The sequence below is a fragment of the Saccostrea echinata genome, unplaced genomic scaffold (genome assembly GCF_033153115.1).
Source record: "Saccostrea echinata isolate AGI-Se365-2 ecotype Australia unplaced genomic scaffold, CSIRO_AGI_Sech_v1 ptg000014l, whole genome shotgun sequence".
Lineage (NCBI taxonomy): Eukaryota > Metazoa > Mollusca > Bivalvia > Ostreida > Ostreidae > Saccostrea > Saccostrea echinata.
In genome coordinates, this window is record NW_026889763.1 from 13,450,896 (window position 1) to 13,469,523 (window position 18,628).

An 18,628-nucleotide genomic window follows, 5' to 3' on the forward strand; every position below is an offset into this window, starting at 1 on the left:
CAATTTGAAATTTCTTCTTGTGTATATAATTCTTTCCTTGTATGCCCAGTGAGGGGCCCCAAATTGGGATCAATAAATCTTATGTTATCTTGTACTCACACAATGTAAACTCTACTAAAAAAATCTTGGCCACAAAATTTCATTTCGTGGCCTCGAATTCATAAAAAAAAATTCATAGCTAGCCTCCGTAGGTATCAGATCTTCCCCACCTTTTACCATAAATAAAAACTTGGAACAAAAAGTCCTAGGTGGGTAGAATAGCTTGGGTAAAAGTGGATTGTAGTATGAATTTTTTTTTTTACGTCACATCCGTTTTCACATCCGGGCATTCGGCAATATGGTCGCCGACGAGAGATCCATTTACGATCGGTGAACTTTGGTGAGCAATTAATCTTGCTCTAAAGCGAAGTATTGAGTCGGATTTAATATGGAATATTCATAATTTTATCACCGACATTTTCAAGTTGCATAATTAGCCTCATGCAATATTTTCATTGTGATTTTATGCATGTAGTAAGTCTCATCTCTTGTTGAACTTAATTTTCATGAGCAAATACAAAGCATACCCAAATATATCTGTGCTTCAGCAATAGCGAATTTTGATGGAAAAAGCAATTTAAAACTTCACAAACGGGGGTCGGGAAATGTTTAGGCAGACCATTGTTCTGATGGTACAATGATAATCATTCTATTTTCATTATCTTAAAAAGTGGGGTATACAGGTAACCTCTAAAGTTGTCAAATATTGGTTTCTTAAGATAAACTGTAAACGTATTGTACATGATGAAGGTAATTGATGGGTTCACTGCAATTATATGTTCACTCTGAATGGATAAGTCTCGAGTGATTTTGCCCGGATTAAACCCGCATTGATCTACCTCTAACAATTAGTCAATACATTTGAAAATTGAAATTATGGCACTTGTGGATTTTGGCAGTTTGTTTTGACAAATTGCTAACAATGATGAAATTCTAATTTTGTTCTAAATATGATAAAAGGTAGAGATCATGTATAATAAATTGGAAACTCTATATAGTATGTTTTGTATGTTTTCATCATGCATAGACATAAATGAATGTTATGTCTCTAGTTTTGATCATGTATATTTTATTGACAAATAACCAAAATTAAAGGACATGCACATTTAAAGTTACTCTCCTCTACTAAATGTAGGCCATTCAAAGTAATGAAAAAACATGCTATCTGAACCCACAGGATTCAACTATGAATTTGCAAATAGCAGCAATAAATGTCATTGTTTAGCTTTAAGAATAAGTTAACATTAAAACTGGAAACAATTTGGGACTGCTCAATCAATTATTATCAAATTTAATTAAAGTACATGTTAATCTATTAAACACTGACTTTCCAACCAGCGTTGCTGAACATAAAATCCATTACTCTGTACATTCAATCAAAACTATTTGGGACAAATCCATGCACTTACGACAAAGAGTAAATCGGAGCCAAACACAATGAATTTCATGTTAAAAGTTTGATAGCTTCCTTGTTCACCTTTTATTTAGAAGGGAGATGTTAATAAACTCCCAGTGATTTTCTTGATATTGAATGCTTTATAAAGTAGCATAAAGTGTCTTTGTTTTCCCCTTGAAGTTGAAGAAGATATGTGAGTTCCCATGACTACAAAGAAAATAAAAAGAAACAAAAAATGTCTCTGAACAAAATATTCTAGATTTTAGGAGAATTTTTTTCAAATTTGCAAGTTTTGACATCATATAAGTTGTTGACAAATGCATATACACCAATGCTACAACATTTTAAAAGTGCTTTTCCCATTTATATAGAAATTCTGATGGAAAACACAAATAGCCAAGAGAGAAGCTCTGTCAACCCTGATGCAGGGTCTGAGCCTGATGTCAAGGAAGATAACCCTGAAGGTGAAAGTCCTCCTCCAATCTGGATCATAAATTCATAATCATTGGTCAAAGTAGCATTTCCATCTCTTAAAGAGGAATTAAAAATGTCTATATAGGGGTCATTGCACAGGACATACCATTCTAAGTATTATAATTTTCTTATTTCTGTTGCTTAATGTTATATATTACCAAAGTTTGATTATGGTGGTTTTGAAACGTGGAATAGATAATCAGCTGTTCCTTTGGATGAGGTGCAGAGGGAAGCAGGTTAACTGATAGTAGAATTAAATCAAGAGAAAAAAAAATCTGCTCGCGTTTTGTCAGCAATGGCTGCAGAAGAGGATGAAGTCTTTAGAACATGGTAGTTAATTTCTAACTTTAAATTTAAGGCTTATGTATTGTTTTTGCTGTGAAAATCAGAAACTTACATTTTTAGTCTGTATGCTCCCGAGTTGTTGGTAGGTGAGGGGGCATTTCTTGTAAAGTCTTTCCTAATTCCAAATGTCTGTATGAATGTCTCTTTTCTCTCTGTAGTTTTAATCTGAAATTTGAATTAAACAAGAAAAAATTTTTTTTTTGCAATGTTGAGACATAACTTTAATGGAGAAGTGTTTAAAGCTTGTAGTAGGTACAAAGGAACATACAATAAAGTCGATTAGAGGATGCAGTTTGACTCTTAACCAAGTCCATGTTACAACTTGCTGGACTTGGGACTCCAGTTCTACACAAACACCTTGTAGTTTATTGTTTTTTCTGCATGTATCTATAACAAGAAATCAATAAAATTCAAAACTGCAGAAAGAATATTAATTGAACAAAATAAATTTTATCAAAAATTCAAAGGAATCTTGATAAATTAACAGAGAGATTTTTTTTAATTCCTATAATGCACCAGCTGCTTTTTTTTATGACTGTAAAATTCTTGAAAGGGCACTTGGAATTCCGCTTGGCTATTGATGTGAAATTCTACTTTGGCTATTGATTAAAGATGGAATTGAGTTTGTCTTTTCTGATTTTCACACTTTTTTGTGAATATTATTAATGGTAAATGTTTATTAATTAAAGTTCTTAAAAAATCTTTTCATGAAATATGATATGATTTTTTTTTTAAATTTGATGTAGATCTAGGCTTTTATTTGTGATAGAATAACAATAAGAAGAACCATTTCATGAAATTTTTACATTATGTTTTTTTTATTCTATGAGGAAGAAAACATCACAAACCTTGTACAGATTTTTAAGTACACAAGTGGACAGTACATTGCTTTTAAAAGAAAAAAAAAATTCATGAAGTTGATTTTTTAATGAAATGTTTTAGACTGGGAGACTGAAGAGGATACAGATGATGAAGATGATGAAGGAGAAGATGATGGAGATGATGATGATGAAGGAGATGATGATGATGAAGATGAGAGTACAGAGGAGGACTCTGGGGAGGAGACTGAGGACTACGAGTTTGAAGAAGAAGAGGAGGAAGAAGAAGGAGAAACTTGTCCTATCTGTCTAGATAGACTGAGGGACCAGGATCTAGGCACCCCCGAGTCCTGTGATCACACATTCTGTCTAGAATGCATACAAGAGTGGTCCAAGGTAGAGAGGGAAATATTTACCTTCTCAGCACTCAAACAAAAACAGAAATGTGATTCTTAATTCCTAGTATTGAGATATCGTTTGAAGAAATCATTAAGGTTAAAGATCCATAATAATGCAGCTTTTTGAGGTGTTATATTTAAAAGAAGCTACTTTTCTCTGATGTTGACAATTTGTCACAGATGTACATCTTACTTATTATTTATTTACAAACATCATTAGGTAGAAGAATTTGGTAATTGAGGAAATTCTAGATTTTTGTCATAAAATCCTTTGAAAATTTTTCTGATTAATGTATAGTCTAGTTCCTTAATAAATATCTTTGCTGGTTGAAGTGATGAGACAGTTTAGATCATCTTTGTTTTCTAGAATGTTAATACGTGCCCTGTGGATAGGCAGGTTTTCCACCTGATATTTGCAAAGCATCCTGGAGAAGATGCAATATTTAAAAGGGTAAGAGTATAAATATTTTTTATGAGTCATTATAGAAAAGAAATTGCAACGTACGTATTATATTTTCTAAATAATTTTTTTTTCACTGTTAACATGTACTTGATAATGGTTATAATTATGTTGTACACATTATAAGCATGTTGTTTTTATGTTGTCTTCTGATGTAGCATCTTTAATTTCTGTAGATTACAGTGGCAGATAAGCAACAAGATGATCCAGAAGAAGAGGAGGATCCAATATTTTGTGAGGCATGTGGTAGAAGTGATAGAGAGGACAGGCTTCTTCTCTGCGATGGTTGTGATTTAGGGTATGTCACAGAAGTTCACATTAAAAGACAAAGCTTTTCCTTGAATGATTAAATTTTCTATTATCTCTTTAATAATTATTTTTCTTCACCTCATCTAAACCTGAGCTATAAATGAATTTTGACTCCTGGGAACAATTTGACATTGTTATACCTTTAAAAATTTCTTCCTATATAAACCAATATTAATAAAAGTCTAACATTTCCAATGTTTTATTGAGTGGTCATAAAAAATCTATGTTTGACAGCGGAGCAAAATATTGGACCTGTTGATGAGATATTGGACCGCTTATGTCACATAGTGGGCGGGATCAGCTAAATCTCATTTGCATTTGTTGGCGTTCGACAAATGTATGTCAAAATAATAATAATAATAAAATAGATAAATAAAAGGTATAACAAAGCATTTATTGACTGTGTTCTTGGGCAAAAGCGTTTTGTCGACCACTCGAACCAAGCTGCTTGCCTTCGGCCTAACAGCCTCAGGCAAACAGTTTGATTCTTGGGTCCAACAAAATGCTTGTTACCCTCGAACCCAGTCAATAAATGTATATTATTAGAACATTTGAATCCTTTTGTTAGCTGTGTTGTTCAGTGGTTAAGCAGAAGAAAATTCTAAAGTATAATGAGTGTCTTCCCATGGTTATATGATTGATATTGGTAGGTTTGTTACAGATTGTATTTTAATTGACTGGTGGTGTTGTAGGTACCACTGTGAGTGTTTGGATCCACCCCTGGCTGAGGTTCCAGCAGGAGAGTGGTTCTGCCCTGACTGTGAAGCACTACATGAAAGGGAGAGGGAAGGTATTTACTAATAGCTTCCAAGGTTTTGAAATCATAAAAAAGATTGTGCATTAAATGAAGCATATTTTAGTTCACAAATTATCTTGAATTGATACTGTATAAAAGTATTAATGATGTAAATTAAATGGTATTTTGTATGTTACATTGAGTACACTTGACCTACCTATTTTTAGGGGGAGCAGCAGAAGTAGTGAATGATGATGAGGAGATTTATCACATCATTCAGGAGAACGGCATCCTCCCTCACTCCCTCAGACCCAGGGTACACAGAAGACAGGTGGCCCGGACACGCATGAGTGAACGCATTTTTCAACACATCCAGGAAATCAGACGTAGCAGATTTAACAGGAGAATGATTATTTTATCAGATTCAGAAAGCTCCTCTGAGGCCGAAAATACAGAGGTAAACACTTTAAAAAGCTTTTTACGATGATTATTGATTAAGACCCATAAGGGAAGGGTTTTAACTGTAAATTATCACAAAATATTGGAAAGAGAAATTTTATACACCAAATACAGAATTTATTCATATTATTCTGTCAGCATTGAAGAATGCCATATGTATATTGTTTTAAAAATTTTGTTTTCAAAGAAGTAAATACATCATACATTGAAAACTTTATTAGAATTGGATCTAAAATTTCAAGATTGCCTGCAGAAATCAGACAATGTCAATATCAGACAAGTTCCTGTAATAAACTCAATATGAAAATTATTCAGCTAAACTGAACAAAATGGATGAAAAATCTGAATGTCTATTCAATTATTAGCAGCATTTTAAAGGTGTAAATTAATTTACATGTAGAATGAAAGCATTGATGAAGATGCCCCATCTACAAGTACAGCATCTGCACCTAGGAAAAAGCCAGCTAAAAAGCAAAAGAAAAGAGTGACAAAACGCAAAACCAAAACAAAGAGAAAATCTACTGGCAAAGGAAAGAGTACAACAAAAAAGTCCAAAGGAAAACAACCAGCTAAGAGAAAAGTCAAAGGTAGAAAAAGGAAAACCCGCAGGACAAGGAAGTCCACTGGTAAAAAGAAAGGGACAAGTAGAAAGGTATATTCTTGATAGAGGTGTAAGAACACTATCATCAGGGCTGCATTAAAGATTGTAGCAGCTAACCTAGAAGCTAGGTGGTAGATATCTAGCTCTATAGAACACAACAGATCATTTAGCCACTAAGTGTTAGATTTTAGATACAAATATCTTGGTTATAACTTATTTTTCGAACAAAGTTATCGGAACTTAAGCAAAAACGTAAATGTAAATTTACATTTATATGTAATTTGCTTAGATGAAGAAAGAAAAAACACTTTTCCTGTGTATCTCATGTGATGCGAAGCGGTAACTAAGGCGGCCAATTTAAATTTGGTATCTAGCATCAAACACATCTATTTATGCTAGCTTTCCCTATGTAGGGGCTAGGCTAGCATATCATTCAAGATTGTAGTTCTACATAGAAGCTAGGTAGCTGCTACAATCTTGAACCCACCCCAGATTAGAAATGATTCTCTTAATTGCTTTTCAAATTTTTATGGAAATAAAGGAAATTTTTAGAGTTGTTCAAGACTTATTTTACATTTTAAAAATTGAATTTCAAAAATCTTGAGTAATTTTTAGCTGAAATTACTATCTGTTTTAAAAGTAGAGTAAATGTGAAAATTGAACAATTTCAGACTAGTGCATCTCATTGTTACAAAACAGTTACAAATATTAAATTTTATCAACTTAAAATGATTAGATGTTTATGTTTTATTTTATAATAATGTATTAGTAATTTTAAATTATGAACATCGATATTTTCTTGATAGAAATTAATAAGAAGAGTGTTACCTGAGGCACCAGTTACCACTGTTAAGTCCAGAATTGCTAAAAGCTTGGGACTTTCCAAACCCCCTACAGGTCGGACTATACCCTTACAGAAACGCCCCAGAGAGAGGGCCGAAGATTATGGCCCTGCACCACTTCACATACTAGGGGCACCAAATGATCTCATTTATTTTCATGAGTAAGTATGAATCTGATTTAGAAAAAAAAAATACCTTCCCTTATTTCTCTTATGTACATTAAAATAGGTGAATAATTTAATGCATGTAATTTAGAATTACAGGCATGTTTAATTTAATTGATTTTGATGAAATTACTGGATCTTGAAAAGAAGAAGTTTTAGTCTTTGTTTTATTTGTTCAAAAAGCCTTATAATAAAAATAAAACTGAATGATTTTTAATGTATTTAGTGAAAGTGATGATGAGCCCAGTACCTCAGGATATTCTTCAAACTCTGGGAAAAAAGCTAAAACATCATCAAATGTCAACTTCTCAACAGAAGAAATCATGAGAAGAACCCCTGTGGTTAGGCTAACAGTGGATTCATCTCTCAGGTACAACTTGGGGATTAAAACATACTCTCTCTCTATCTCTCTCTCTCTCTCTCTATATATATATATATATAAATCAAATCTGGCTGTATTGATGAGGAATCTATGGAGGTTATTAGAAAATGAGATAAATGTGTAGATTAGTGCCATTTGAAAAGAATGTGATGGACAGGCTGCATTAACAGCGCTAGGGATAATTTCATGAATTGTAGACCAGGTCTTATGTATTTTAAGATATATGTTGAGTTGAATAGATTTAAACATATATATTTGCCTTTATTTAGGGTTGCAAAGTTTGTGATATACATGTACATGCATTTGTATTATAGTTAATACAGTTCAGAGGTGTATTTATTAATGTGTTGGCGTTTTACAGGTTCCGCCCTAATGAGGAGTCTGCCTCAGTGTCCCCCTCCTTCAGCACTGCCAGCGCCCCCTGTGATCTGTTAGGGAGTATATTTCAGAGTCAGCAAATGCTCCATATGAAGACAGACAGGATAAAAATTCACAGAGATGGTATATTGTATGAAAAGAAGCTATTATTAATAAGTTGGTGACCTAAATATAAAGCTTGGATTGGAATTTATTTATTTGCACAATTTTATCGGTGTTCAGGTATATTGTGATTTTTTATAGCACAATAGGAAACATGTTACAGAGAATAAAATACCACTATTTAATATGCAATTATAAATTCTGGAAATAATTCATTTTTTGTTAAAACTTTTCAATTACAAGTACTGGATTTGTAAATACTGCTGTAAAACAATGGCATGCTAGCATCCAAACATGCTTTATTAGTATATAAATAAAATGACAAAGGTGAAGTTATGTTTTTCACAATATATTTGATAGCAAAATTCATTTAAAATCTTAGGAAAAATTGTGTGTAAAAATGTGGATAAGTGGTATGTATAAGATGATAAGGTTCATTGACCCTAAGATTAGAGGGATAACCCTCGTTAGAATTATTCTTATATTTCTTTATAAAATCAGAAAATAAAAAGGCAGCTTCTGAAAATATTTCCTCACAGAGGTTGCTTAAATTGTGTGCATTTTAATAATGAATTAGATTTCTTTGGGCAAATATCTAGCTGTAAGCAAAAGTTTAAGTTAGTGAAAAGAGGGTTGATGATTCTTAGAAGAGTTGTGAGCTTTTTCAGTACAACTTTTATGAACCATGAAATATTTTTTATACGATTTCAAACAAGTAAGAAAGTGCAGTTACTTCCAAGCTGTCTGGTGTTGTACATTCAAGTGATTATTGTATTTAACAAACTGGGTTGAAATAAACAGTTGAAATTTTGTGTTACATTTCTTACTCCACAACGTAGATATATTTTCCTTACATTATTTTATTTATGATGTAGTACATATACATGAAAATGTTCATGTATAATATACAGTCAAACTTTGTTATTTCGAACTCAATGGGTCGGAGAAAAAACTTGGAGATATCCGAGGATTCGAGATATTGAGGGTAAAATACTTAAAAAATAAGTAGTTGGGACTTCAAAATCACTTTGACATATCCATGGTATTCGAGATATCAGTGTTCGAGATACCTAAGTTTAACTGTATAACAATACACTGTATGTATACACTGTATATTGTCCTGTGCAATGAATTGGTTTTTCCATCATTTGATTCATAATCACTTGTTCATCAATGATTCATGTGTTCATTTGGAATCAGAATCACTAAATGTACAATCAAGTGAAAGAAATGGTATTTAAAAAGATGTACATGGAGGCAATTTGAATTTAATGTTTTATATGTGTGTGACTTTTTTTTTTTGTAGGCTCGCTGACTGCATTGAAGTCGGACCCTGTGGAGGAAAAAACTAAGTCATCAGGGAGTAAAGAGGACGGTGACCAGGCATCTGTAAGTTCACCTACACCCCCTACAGATCCAACGGAAGCTGGAGCAGGTAATAGGTTTCTTCGTCTTCCAATATTTGCTGGATCATCTAACATGGAGTTAGATGACAAGGTTGATATACCTGAGGAGCCAGTGGAAATCCCCTTGGAGGAGCAGGAGGAGGAGGATGATGGCCTGGGGGATTCCCTATGGACAATTCAAAAACGTCAAGAAGTTACTGCTCAGGGGAAGACGGACAAATCAGATAATTCTAAACTAAAAGTTACAAACACTTTATCAGCTAGTGATACGCCGAAGGTAAAGCTGGATTTTCAAGAGCGTGATTCTGTAAAAACAGGTGACAAAAGTTGTGAAGGAACTTCCTTTAGTAAAGGAAACGGTGAGACTAAGACACTTAAAGGGAAATCTGATGATGGGAACTTTAAGTCAAGTAAGTCGGTTGTAAGTGGAAAATCTAAGACCCCTGGGAAGGAAAAGAGCAGGAACTACCGATCCAAACAGACCTTCTTAAACACGAGTAAAAGTGGTACTAGTGCTGAGTTATATTCTGATATAGAGGATGATATAGAATTACCAAAGTCTCTTTTATCATCTGATAAAAATTCCCATAGAGACAGTGATAAACATACAAAGCACAGTGAAACAAAACAGAAAAATAGATCTAGTTCAAGTAAAATACCTAAATCTAATTCTAGTGACTTATTTGATGATAGAACACAGGACAGTTTAAGTGGGAATATAGAGGAAGTGGAGGATTTTAAGTTAGAAAAATCTCCCAAACCTGGGGACTTCCCTGTGTTACATAACCCAGTTGTGGATGATGTTAGGTTTGAGTATGAAGACTCTAACGATTCTGTACCCAGTACTTCCTGGTCTGACGCAGGGATTGGAAGTGCCATCATAACTAAGGAACAATACAATGGTAATAGATGAGCCTTTAGACAAAAGACCGATACTGCTTGAATACCTGAATGAAATAATTAAATAAAATATTATATTCTTTAAATTTAATGAAAGGTTTTATTTTCTTATATAAATTTCTTGATTGATATATATTTTGAATTGAAGCAGTAGGCTGATCACCAAATTGAAATATCTTTGACAAAGAGAAATATTTTTTTTTTAAATATTATCCTTTCAGATGACAAATGGCGAGTTGACAAAGTACGCTTCTTGGATCGAGAGATGGATTGTAAAAATGTATCTTCTAAAAGTGACAGGAAATCTCCCAGAGGCACAAAGAGAAGATCCGAGTCCAAAGGGAAAGATCAGGATCCTGGACTGTTAATCACAGTGGCTGGGAATTCTGAGGATCGTTGTGTAGCAGAGAAGACAGAGAAAAACATTGAATTATATGGACAAAAGATGTCGAGGAATTCTGAACCCGAAAGACGGTCCTCTAAAGATGTTAAAGACAAGACAAGTAAATCAAGGTCTTACAGGGAAGAAGAGTTGTATAAAAAAGAAGACTTAGATAATTACAAATCTAAGTCACGCAAGCATCGTTCTAGAAGTCGATCAAGGGAGAGAAAACGGAGGTCAAGGTCTCGGGAAAGGAAAGAAAGATCTAGGTCTCGGGAAAGAAAAGAAAGGTCAAGGTCTCGGGAAAGAAAAGAAAGGTCAAGGTCTCGGGAAAGAAGAGAAAGGTCTAGGTCTCGGGAAAGAAGAGAAAGGTCAAGGTCAAAAGAGAGGCGAGATGTATCTCGGTCAGGGGAAAAATCTTCCAGGTCAAGGGACAGAAGAGAAAGGTCAAGGTCACTGGAATATAAATCAAGAGAAAGGCGCTCCAGGTCAAGGTCTCGTGAAAGAAGAGAACGTTCAAGGTCAAAGGAGAGAAGGGATCGGTCAAGGTCTCGTGAAAGAAGAAAATCTAGACGTGATCGATCTAGGTCCATAGAGAGGAGGCATGAACGATCAAAATCTAATGAAGGAAGAAGGTCAAAATCATTAGAACGGTCAAGTAAAAAGAGTAGAAGCGAAAAATTTAGTGAAAAGCTTCGAGATAGAGACTCAAAGTCAAGTAGAAGTCCTCACAGGCGAGAAAATGAAGATAAATCACGTCAAAAAGAAGAAAAACTTGATGTGTTTAGTTCAGGTATAAAACGTCTTCATGATGGAAAAGAGAAAAAAGCCAAAAAGATAAAAACAACTGAAACTGAGCCAATAGTTATTTTATCTGATGAAGAACAAGATCATATACCAAAGAAAAAATCAGAACAAAGCTCTGGAAAACCAAAACATAATTCAGGTGATAAAGCCTCAAATAAAATAGAACCTATAATTACTCCACGATCATCCTCAAGTCGCCGACCCAAGGAAACAAGAGAATTGACACAGCCTCCTCTTCCAGCTCAAGAAATGGTTCCACCACCCATGCCTCCTGTCATGACCAATATCAAAGTATTAACTGACACCAGTGAGTCAAAAAAATATACTAGTAAACCTCACCATGCAGAACTTTTAGAAGATGTTGTTGTAAAAGAGGACTCTAGAGTACAAGAGGTCACAGAAAGTATAAATTTTGACGATGACGATGAAGAGTTAGCATATGATCCAGCATTTCCAACAGTGGATATGGAGGAATCACCAACAGAGGATCCACCCATTGTGTTAGAGGAGGCAGCTGAACCATTCCAAATGCATGTCAGTCCACTGCTTCATACAGACCTTCCTATGCAAAGCATTTCACCCCTACCTGGGCCACCTCCACCACCCATGCCTGACCAGGGGCTGCTTGGGGATCCATCCATCATCCTTCCAACAACAGCAGGGGAGCCACCACAGCCTTTGTTACAGGGGGCAGGACAACAAATTCCTCTCCAGATCCGCATGTTACCACCAGGGTTTGCAGCTCAGCAACCAGGTGGCCTGCCCCCACAGAGACAGTTAATCGTAAATCACCCTGTGTTTATTAATCGACCAGCATCATTTCCTCATCTCCAACAACTCCCAGCAGGTCACCCTCTACAACCTCGTCTTGTTTCCACTCCAGCAGGTATGGTTACTATGCAGAACCAGTTTACCCCAAGAATACCTTCACTGGTATCATTACCAGGACAGCAAGGGCTTCTCAATGGTGCATTAGATCATTTGTCACATGATCCTCCTCTAATTTTAGCATCGGATCCTCGTGGTGACCCTAGATTGCATCACCCACCTCATCCAGAATCTCATGTAATCTCTTTGCGGCCAGAAGTACCTGTAGTACCCATGTCTGTTCCTGAAGGAATGCCACTCCCTTTAGCATCAAGTGAGGCTATCTCTATGAACAGACCAGACATCATTCCATCAGCATCACAGTTAGAACAGATTTCTCAGATTACCAAGCTGCTTAACACACAGGCACAGCTAGCCATGTTTGGAAAAGAATCCAAAGGGTTAGAGCCTCAGGAACATAAACCAGAAGTAATGGAGCAGAAAAACAGCAACAGTGTGTTCAAAGTTCCCCTACCCCCAATCCTGACCCACACAATTAACAAGGTCAAATCAGAGAAAGAGAACTTGGAGATGATAGATATGGACATGTCATCGCCTCAGGACAATGGGAACATAGAGATCCCAACCTCATCTTCTGAGAAGTCGGAGAGGAGTAGGAAAAAGGACAAGAAGAGGAGCCACAGACATAGGTCTGAGGACCGACACAGATCATCCAGCCATGAGGACCGAGTGTCCTCAACAGTGGAGTCACAGAAATCATTTGATCAGATCATGGATGAGATGAACAGTGCTGACGAAATTCCGTCCTCAGCCGTAGAGCTGACAAATAAAGAAAAGGTACAGCTCTAAAGAGCTTGATTTTCATGTCATTTAAGAATGAAACAGAGATTCTTTTAACAAATGTATTTACATGTAGATAATGCTTAAAATACAATTACTCTCTTGTAGTACCTCCGAAAGCTTCATCTGCAGGAGAGGGTTGTAGATGAAGTGAAGACGGCACTGAAGCCTTTCTACAGTGCCAAGAAAGTCAATAAAGAACAGTACAAGGAGATCCTGCGCCGTGCTGTGCCAAAGGTGGGTGATTCATTTCAGTAGGCCTACTTTCCTACATGGTTTCTGTCTTTAATGTAAGACTGTAATGTAGGCATTAATTTTAATTTTTATTCCTGTGTTGTCTTGCATTCAACACAGATATGATAAATCTAATCCTGCCAATTTCTTGAAAACAAATTAACTGTTCTTGTGAAGGTCAATGCACATAATGGAAAATTAGTATGACAATTTGAAAGAATTAGCTTGTATTAATTGACCTGATCTAATTTTTATTATGATGAATGTTTATGCAGTGATCTAATAAAACTGATGTAGCTGTTCTGATTTCAGGTGTGCCACAGTAAAAGTGGGGACATTAACCCAGTTAAAATTCGAGCTTTGGTGGATGCTTACGTCGCCAAGTTCAACAGGAACATGTCCCCCCCAAAGATTGAGAACGGAGATGAAGTGAAGAAAAAATCCAAGTGAAGGAAAGACTTATGATCAAGGGATAGTGTTAGAAAAGCAGGTGTCAGAGAACGGCCGAGAGCCAAGTGTTCCTGTGTTATTGTGAGGATTGTGTTAACTTAAAGTTATCTAAATCCACACAGAAAGATTAAGAGCTGTGTACTTATTGATACATGCAAGACACTGCCATAGGGCAGTCCTATTGAACTCTGTTAAATGATACATACAAGACACTGCTATAGGGCAGTCATATTGAACTCTGTTAAATCACATAATGAGGACAAAGTACAAGAGAGTTTTGTATCTAATTGTGTGCAAATTGACCCCCATGGCATGTTTTTTTTTATTGTGAAATGAATGATTTTGCATTTAACTATAAAGAAAAAGATTTCACCAGGTGTATCTCAGAAAAAGATTTCATCAGGTGTACATAAGAAATAGGTAAATCCCTGACATTATAGGGTTTTGACCTGTGTTATCAGACACTGAGGGTGAATTTTTTTAGATAAAATGTACAATTATGACATTTGATATGTAGTGCTGTTTAATTTGCAGTATTTTAATGTGGGCAGCAACTTAATTGAATGTTATTGCTGAATGTCGAGATATTTCTTTGTTGTCTCCCTTTACACAAATATGTCGGCATCTTTTAATCCCATCTCTGAACATGGACAGTAAGTCATTGGAGTTTTTGTTAATTTTTTTCCCATCATGTCTGTAATTTGTCCCGTCATATTGAGTGAGGACTTTTCCTTTCTATGGTATGGTAAAGTGTACAACATTGATAAAAGCTTGTTAAGACTGTGTGCATGTTATAAGTGACTGGACGTATAAAACAGAATGTGTGATAAAGTAGACCCACAATAAATAATGAACTGACGACAGAGCTTGTTATTTTATTGTTCCTTTGAAACACAGGAGTATGATCTGGTGGTGAATTTGAAATTGTTTATGGAGAAATATGCTCTGAATTGCTTTTTCAGTGTTAATTTCAGGACTGCAATTTACATCAGAGCTTACCACTAAGACCAAAATTTGCTTTTTAAAATTTATCTTATTCATTACATTGATTACACTGTGAATTTAATGTGATTAGAAATGATTCAGATATGTAACTTGATTTAAAGGCAGAGATTTTTTACCGGGTGGTAAATTCCAGGTGAGGGAGGGGCTTATTTTGTACAGGTGTGAATGCCTTGAGGGCTAGCAGTCTGTCTCCAAATCCAGATTTAATACACAGTAGAATACCCAAGGAGTCAAACTTTACCTGTGTTGGGATTTTGAGATGATTTTAAATTAGAAATAAAAAGTTTTAGATAAAGTTTAATCTCAATAATTTTATTAATTTGTAATTGAATGCTCACCCATTAAAAAAAAATTATTCAAAGTATTTGTTGAGCTTTGAAAAAAAGTTATACCCAATTTTGATATAATTATATTATCATAATGAATATCATAATTATTTCAAATACTAGAGGTGTGTGTATATATATATATTATCAAGCTAAAAATTCCATAGTTATACAGCTTCTCTATTGTTTATACCATGTGTGGTAAATATCAAAGGATCAAAAGTTAATTTGAAGGTCACCACGAGTGCCAAACAAGGTGTACAGGGTATACACAGGGACTAGTAAGTAAATGTCAATCAAGTTCTAGCACCCAGTGATGTACCTTAATGTACTTGATTGACAGGGGTACACAGACCAGGTATTTTTGAAGGAGGTGCTTAAAATCTCTGCCTTTAAGTGTAAGCTCACAAAATAATTAAGTTGGTTTAGACTTTAGAACTATGGAAAATGCATGTATTTAGACTTTTGTTAAATAGGGCCCTAATGCAGATATTCAAAAGATAAATAGAGGATATTCAATATTTTGTTGTTGGATATGGAATTTATTTCACGAGTGGGACAGGATTTTTCGATACTTTTACGAGTGCGAAGCTCGAGTGAAAATATAAAAAATTCCTGTCTCATGAGTGAAATAAATTCCATATTCATCTACAAAACATTGAATTTTCTGTTTATTACATTTTCTTTGATTTGTCTTTGCCCCTGTCTTTTCTTAACACGGTGAAATATGGCTGTGATGTCATAGTTGAGCGGTTGAGACGTCATAGCTTAGCAATTGTGAGTTTGAAAACATTTTAGCAATATTTTTGGAAGAAAATTTACAGTTTTAGTCTATCAAGATAGTTTTGTTACTATATCTTATGACAGGCCAGAAATCATTTTTGCTTACTTTGATAACCTTTCACACTGTGACAGAATATCATTTTGATATCCTATCACACTGTGACAGAATATCACTTTTATTCAATTATTAAATCACAGTATTTCACTATTGAAAATGTAATAAGGGTTGATAGTGTATGATTGGGGGTACATGTAGTGAGTTCTTGCTCGCAGTTAGCGCATGAAATATAGACTTTAGCTTTGAAGTTTGCAGGATTCTCCTCTCTTAACTGGCCATTTCAAGACGGGGGGGGGGGGGGGGACGCCAGAATCTGGAAGTGTTAATTTATAACTCGAGCTATATTATTTAAATATGTAAAAAATGCATTTATTAATGTTACTTTTTGGACATATTTAGGTTCAGCAAGATCGTTTCCATTTATTGTTTTATTTAATTGTAAGACATGAGAAACGGTGTTAACGAAAACAAATTGTGGTTTTGCTTAAACACGCATAATGATATGTTTGGAACCAAATGTCAGACTATACTTGTACAACATGCAATAATGACGTGTCATTCCCACTTAACTGCTAAAACATTACGAGAATTAACGAATAACCGCGTTTCACGGATTCTGTAAGATGCACATTAGCATTTATGGTATTTTTCCTGTATTTTTTCTGTTGTAAATACATATATTCAAAAGGGGAAAAAAGGTTGGTATTGTATAATTGAGGGGTTGCAATAGTCATTGTTAAGAATACCAGCTGCTTGCAAGGATTCTGACAATTTTGCTTATATAACATAGACTCCACCTATGAAATATCGCTTCTTTTAGACATAGATCTTTATAACATAAAATGTTCGGAAGCTGTAGGAAGGGTCGCATTGATCCTCTCTCTCTTTTTCTCTGGATTAAAGAATTATAAATTTGTCAATGTTTAATTGATTGTGCCTTTTCTCAACATGCTGAAGCAAAACTTGCTGCATTTCTATGTAAAAGAGAAAGGCCTCAAAATGTCATTCTGTGAGAGAAAGAACTAACATTCACAGAATGGACAGTTTGAGATCTTTCTCCTACTTGAAACATGATTTTCTATGTTCTGAAATTGAATAGAAAATGTAGAAAACTGGTATCGTATTATGAATAGCACACAGACAATGACAAGCTCATTGTTTACAGAATGGACACTCACAGGTAATCTAAGGGTGCAGCATTTTGTTGAAAAGCTATTGTTTTCCCAGATTCAAAATAACAAAAGTTCATTGTCTGAAGAATGGACAGTTACAGGTGGATTTGGGGGGGGGGGGGGTACCGGTCTTGTTGAGAAGGCTTTCCTCCCTAAAATCTTCCCCCGGAAAACTGGCTCTACAGTAGGATTTCCCTCTGGAAATTAGGCTCTAGAGTAGAATTTCCCCCATGGAAAAATGACTCAGGAGTAGCATTTTCCCCAGGAAAATTCCACATCAGATTCAATTTTCCGGGGGGGGGGGGAGGGATCCTAATCTGCGTTATAGTTATAGAGTGCGATTTTCCCCAGAGCCAGTTTTTCCCCAATAAAATATCATGTCTGTATGCTTACGTATGAGGGGAGGGGGGCTACACATTGTTACAAGTGTCCCTTCTTCAAATGGCGAACAGATCCATTGAATTATACAAGATTATTATAGAAGTATGAAAAATCAAAATTTTAAATCTATTTTTTTTCTTATAGTAAAATGTCCCACCAATTCTTTTGAAGCATCAAAAATTTCTTTTCATCTCGTCAAACTGATTTCTGACAAAAAATGGTACACTGTAATCGGTTGGACAAATTTTTAACTGTATCCATGGAAACAAAAAGGAATTTTACTGTAAATGGATTTTTTCTCCAATTGTATTTCAAACATACATGTATTTCATACATCTACATATTATTTATTTGTTAAGTGTCTCTCTAAGTTTCTGGTGTTTAAATATCTAAGATAGCTGCAGTTACCAAGGAACTAAAAATGGGTCATTTATTTCTTTTAAAAAATTGAAATTTTGCAAAACTTTAAGAGAGTATTTGCTATCTGCTTTCAAATCCAATAAAATACCGCTTGGGTCGAGGAGACATACTTATGCTTCGGTTGAAAAGCAGTGTTTCTTGTGTTGTTAGTTTTTAGTTTAGTTTTGTTTTTTTTACCCTTGAAGAACTTGATTCAAATACTCACAAGATAGTATGTGGTAAATTATCAAGTCACAAAAGGTTGCTTGATCACAGGCACTTGTTTCTGTAATAAATTTTTGACCCATAGTATAATAACAACACAAGGATACCTTGTGTTATTATTATACTATGGGTCAAAAATTTATCACAGAAACAAGTGCCTGTGGGCTTGATATATATTTTAAAATTCGTGAACAAACAGGCGCCCAGAGGGGGTGTTGAGACATCGAGTCTTACGATTTGTAAGTGACCAATTGACAATATCCTATGAGTTAAAATTTTTGTTTGAGAGTAACTCGAGACTCAATGATTTAAGATTTCATACTAAAAATTTGACAATTCTTGAGTGGAAAACACTCATATTTCCATTTTAAAAAATGGTTGACTTTCATATAATCTTTAAGCAAAAATATTTTCGATATGCTTTTTTAAGCACTAATAAAGGAGGGGAAATTTGGCTCTATTGTGAGAGTTCCCCTTGGGGGAAATCCTATTCTAGGGTACAGATTCCGGGGGAAAACTAGCTATGGGG

The 18,628-nt window shown here is 34.9% G+C and overlaps 1 protein-coding gene across 1 annotated transcript; it reads left to right on the forward strand.

The window, feature by feature from the left end:
• Positions 1-1,814: 1,814 nt before the first annotated feature.
• LOC133186767 (PHD and RING finger domain-containing protein 1-like) lies at positions 1,815-14,609 on the forward strand. The gene is made up of 14 exons (XM_061322069.1): positions 1,815-1,899; positions 3,197-3,468; positions 3,838-3,921; positions 4,107-4,228; positions 4,932-5,029; positions 5,203-5,432; positions 5,835-6,086; positions 6,842-7,038; positions 7,268-7,411; positions 7,785-7,924; positions 9,210-10,211; positions 10,431-13,063; positions 13,175-13,303; positions 13,613-14,609. The coding sequence occupies exons 1-14, from the start codon at positions 1,815-1,817 to the stop codon at positions 13,748-13,750; spliced, it is 5,526 nt and encodes a 1,841-aa protein (XP_061178053.1). The 3' UTR covers positions 13,751-14,609.
• Positions 14,610-18,628: the final 4,019 nt, after the last annotated feature.

Excerpts from the sequence above, each read along its gene's own strand:
- LOC133186767 (XM_061322069.1), top strand. The coding sequence starts at position 1,815 with ATGGAAAACACAAATAGCCAAGAGAGAAGCTCTGTCAACCCTGATGCA. Across the intron at positions 3,469-3,837 it reads GCATACAAGAGTGGTCCAAG|AATGTTAATACGTGCCCTGT; the intron begins GTAGAGAGGGAA and ends TTTGTTTTCTAG. Across the intron at positions 7,039-7,267 it reads GATCTCATTTATTTTCATGA|TGAAAGTGATGATGAGCCCA; the intron begins GTAAGTATGAAT and ends TAATGTATTTAG.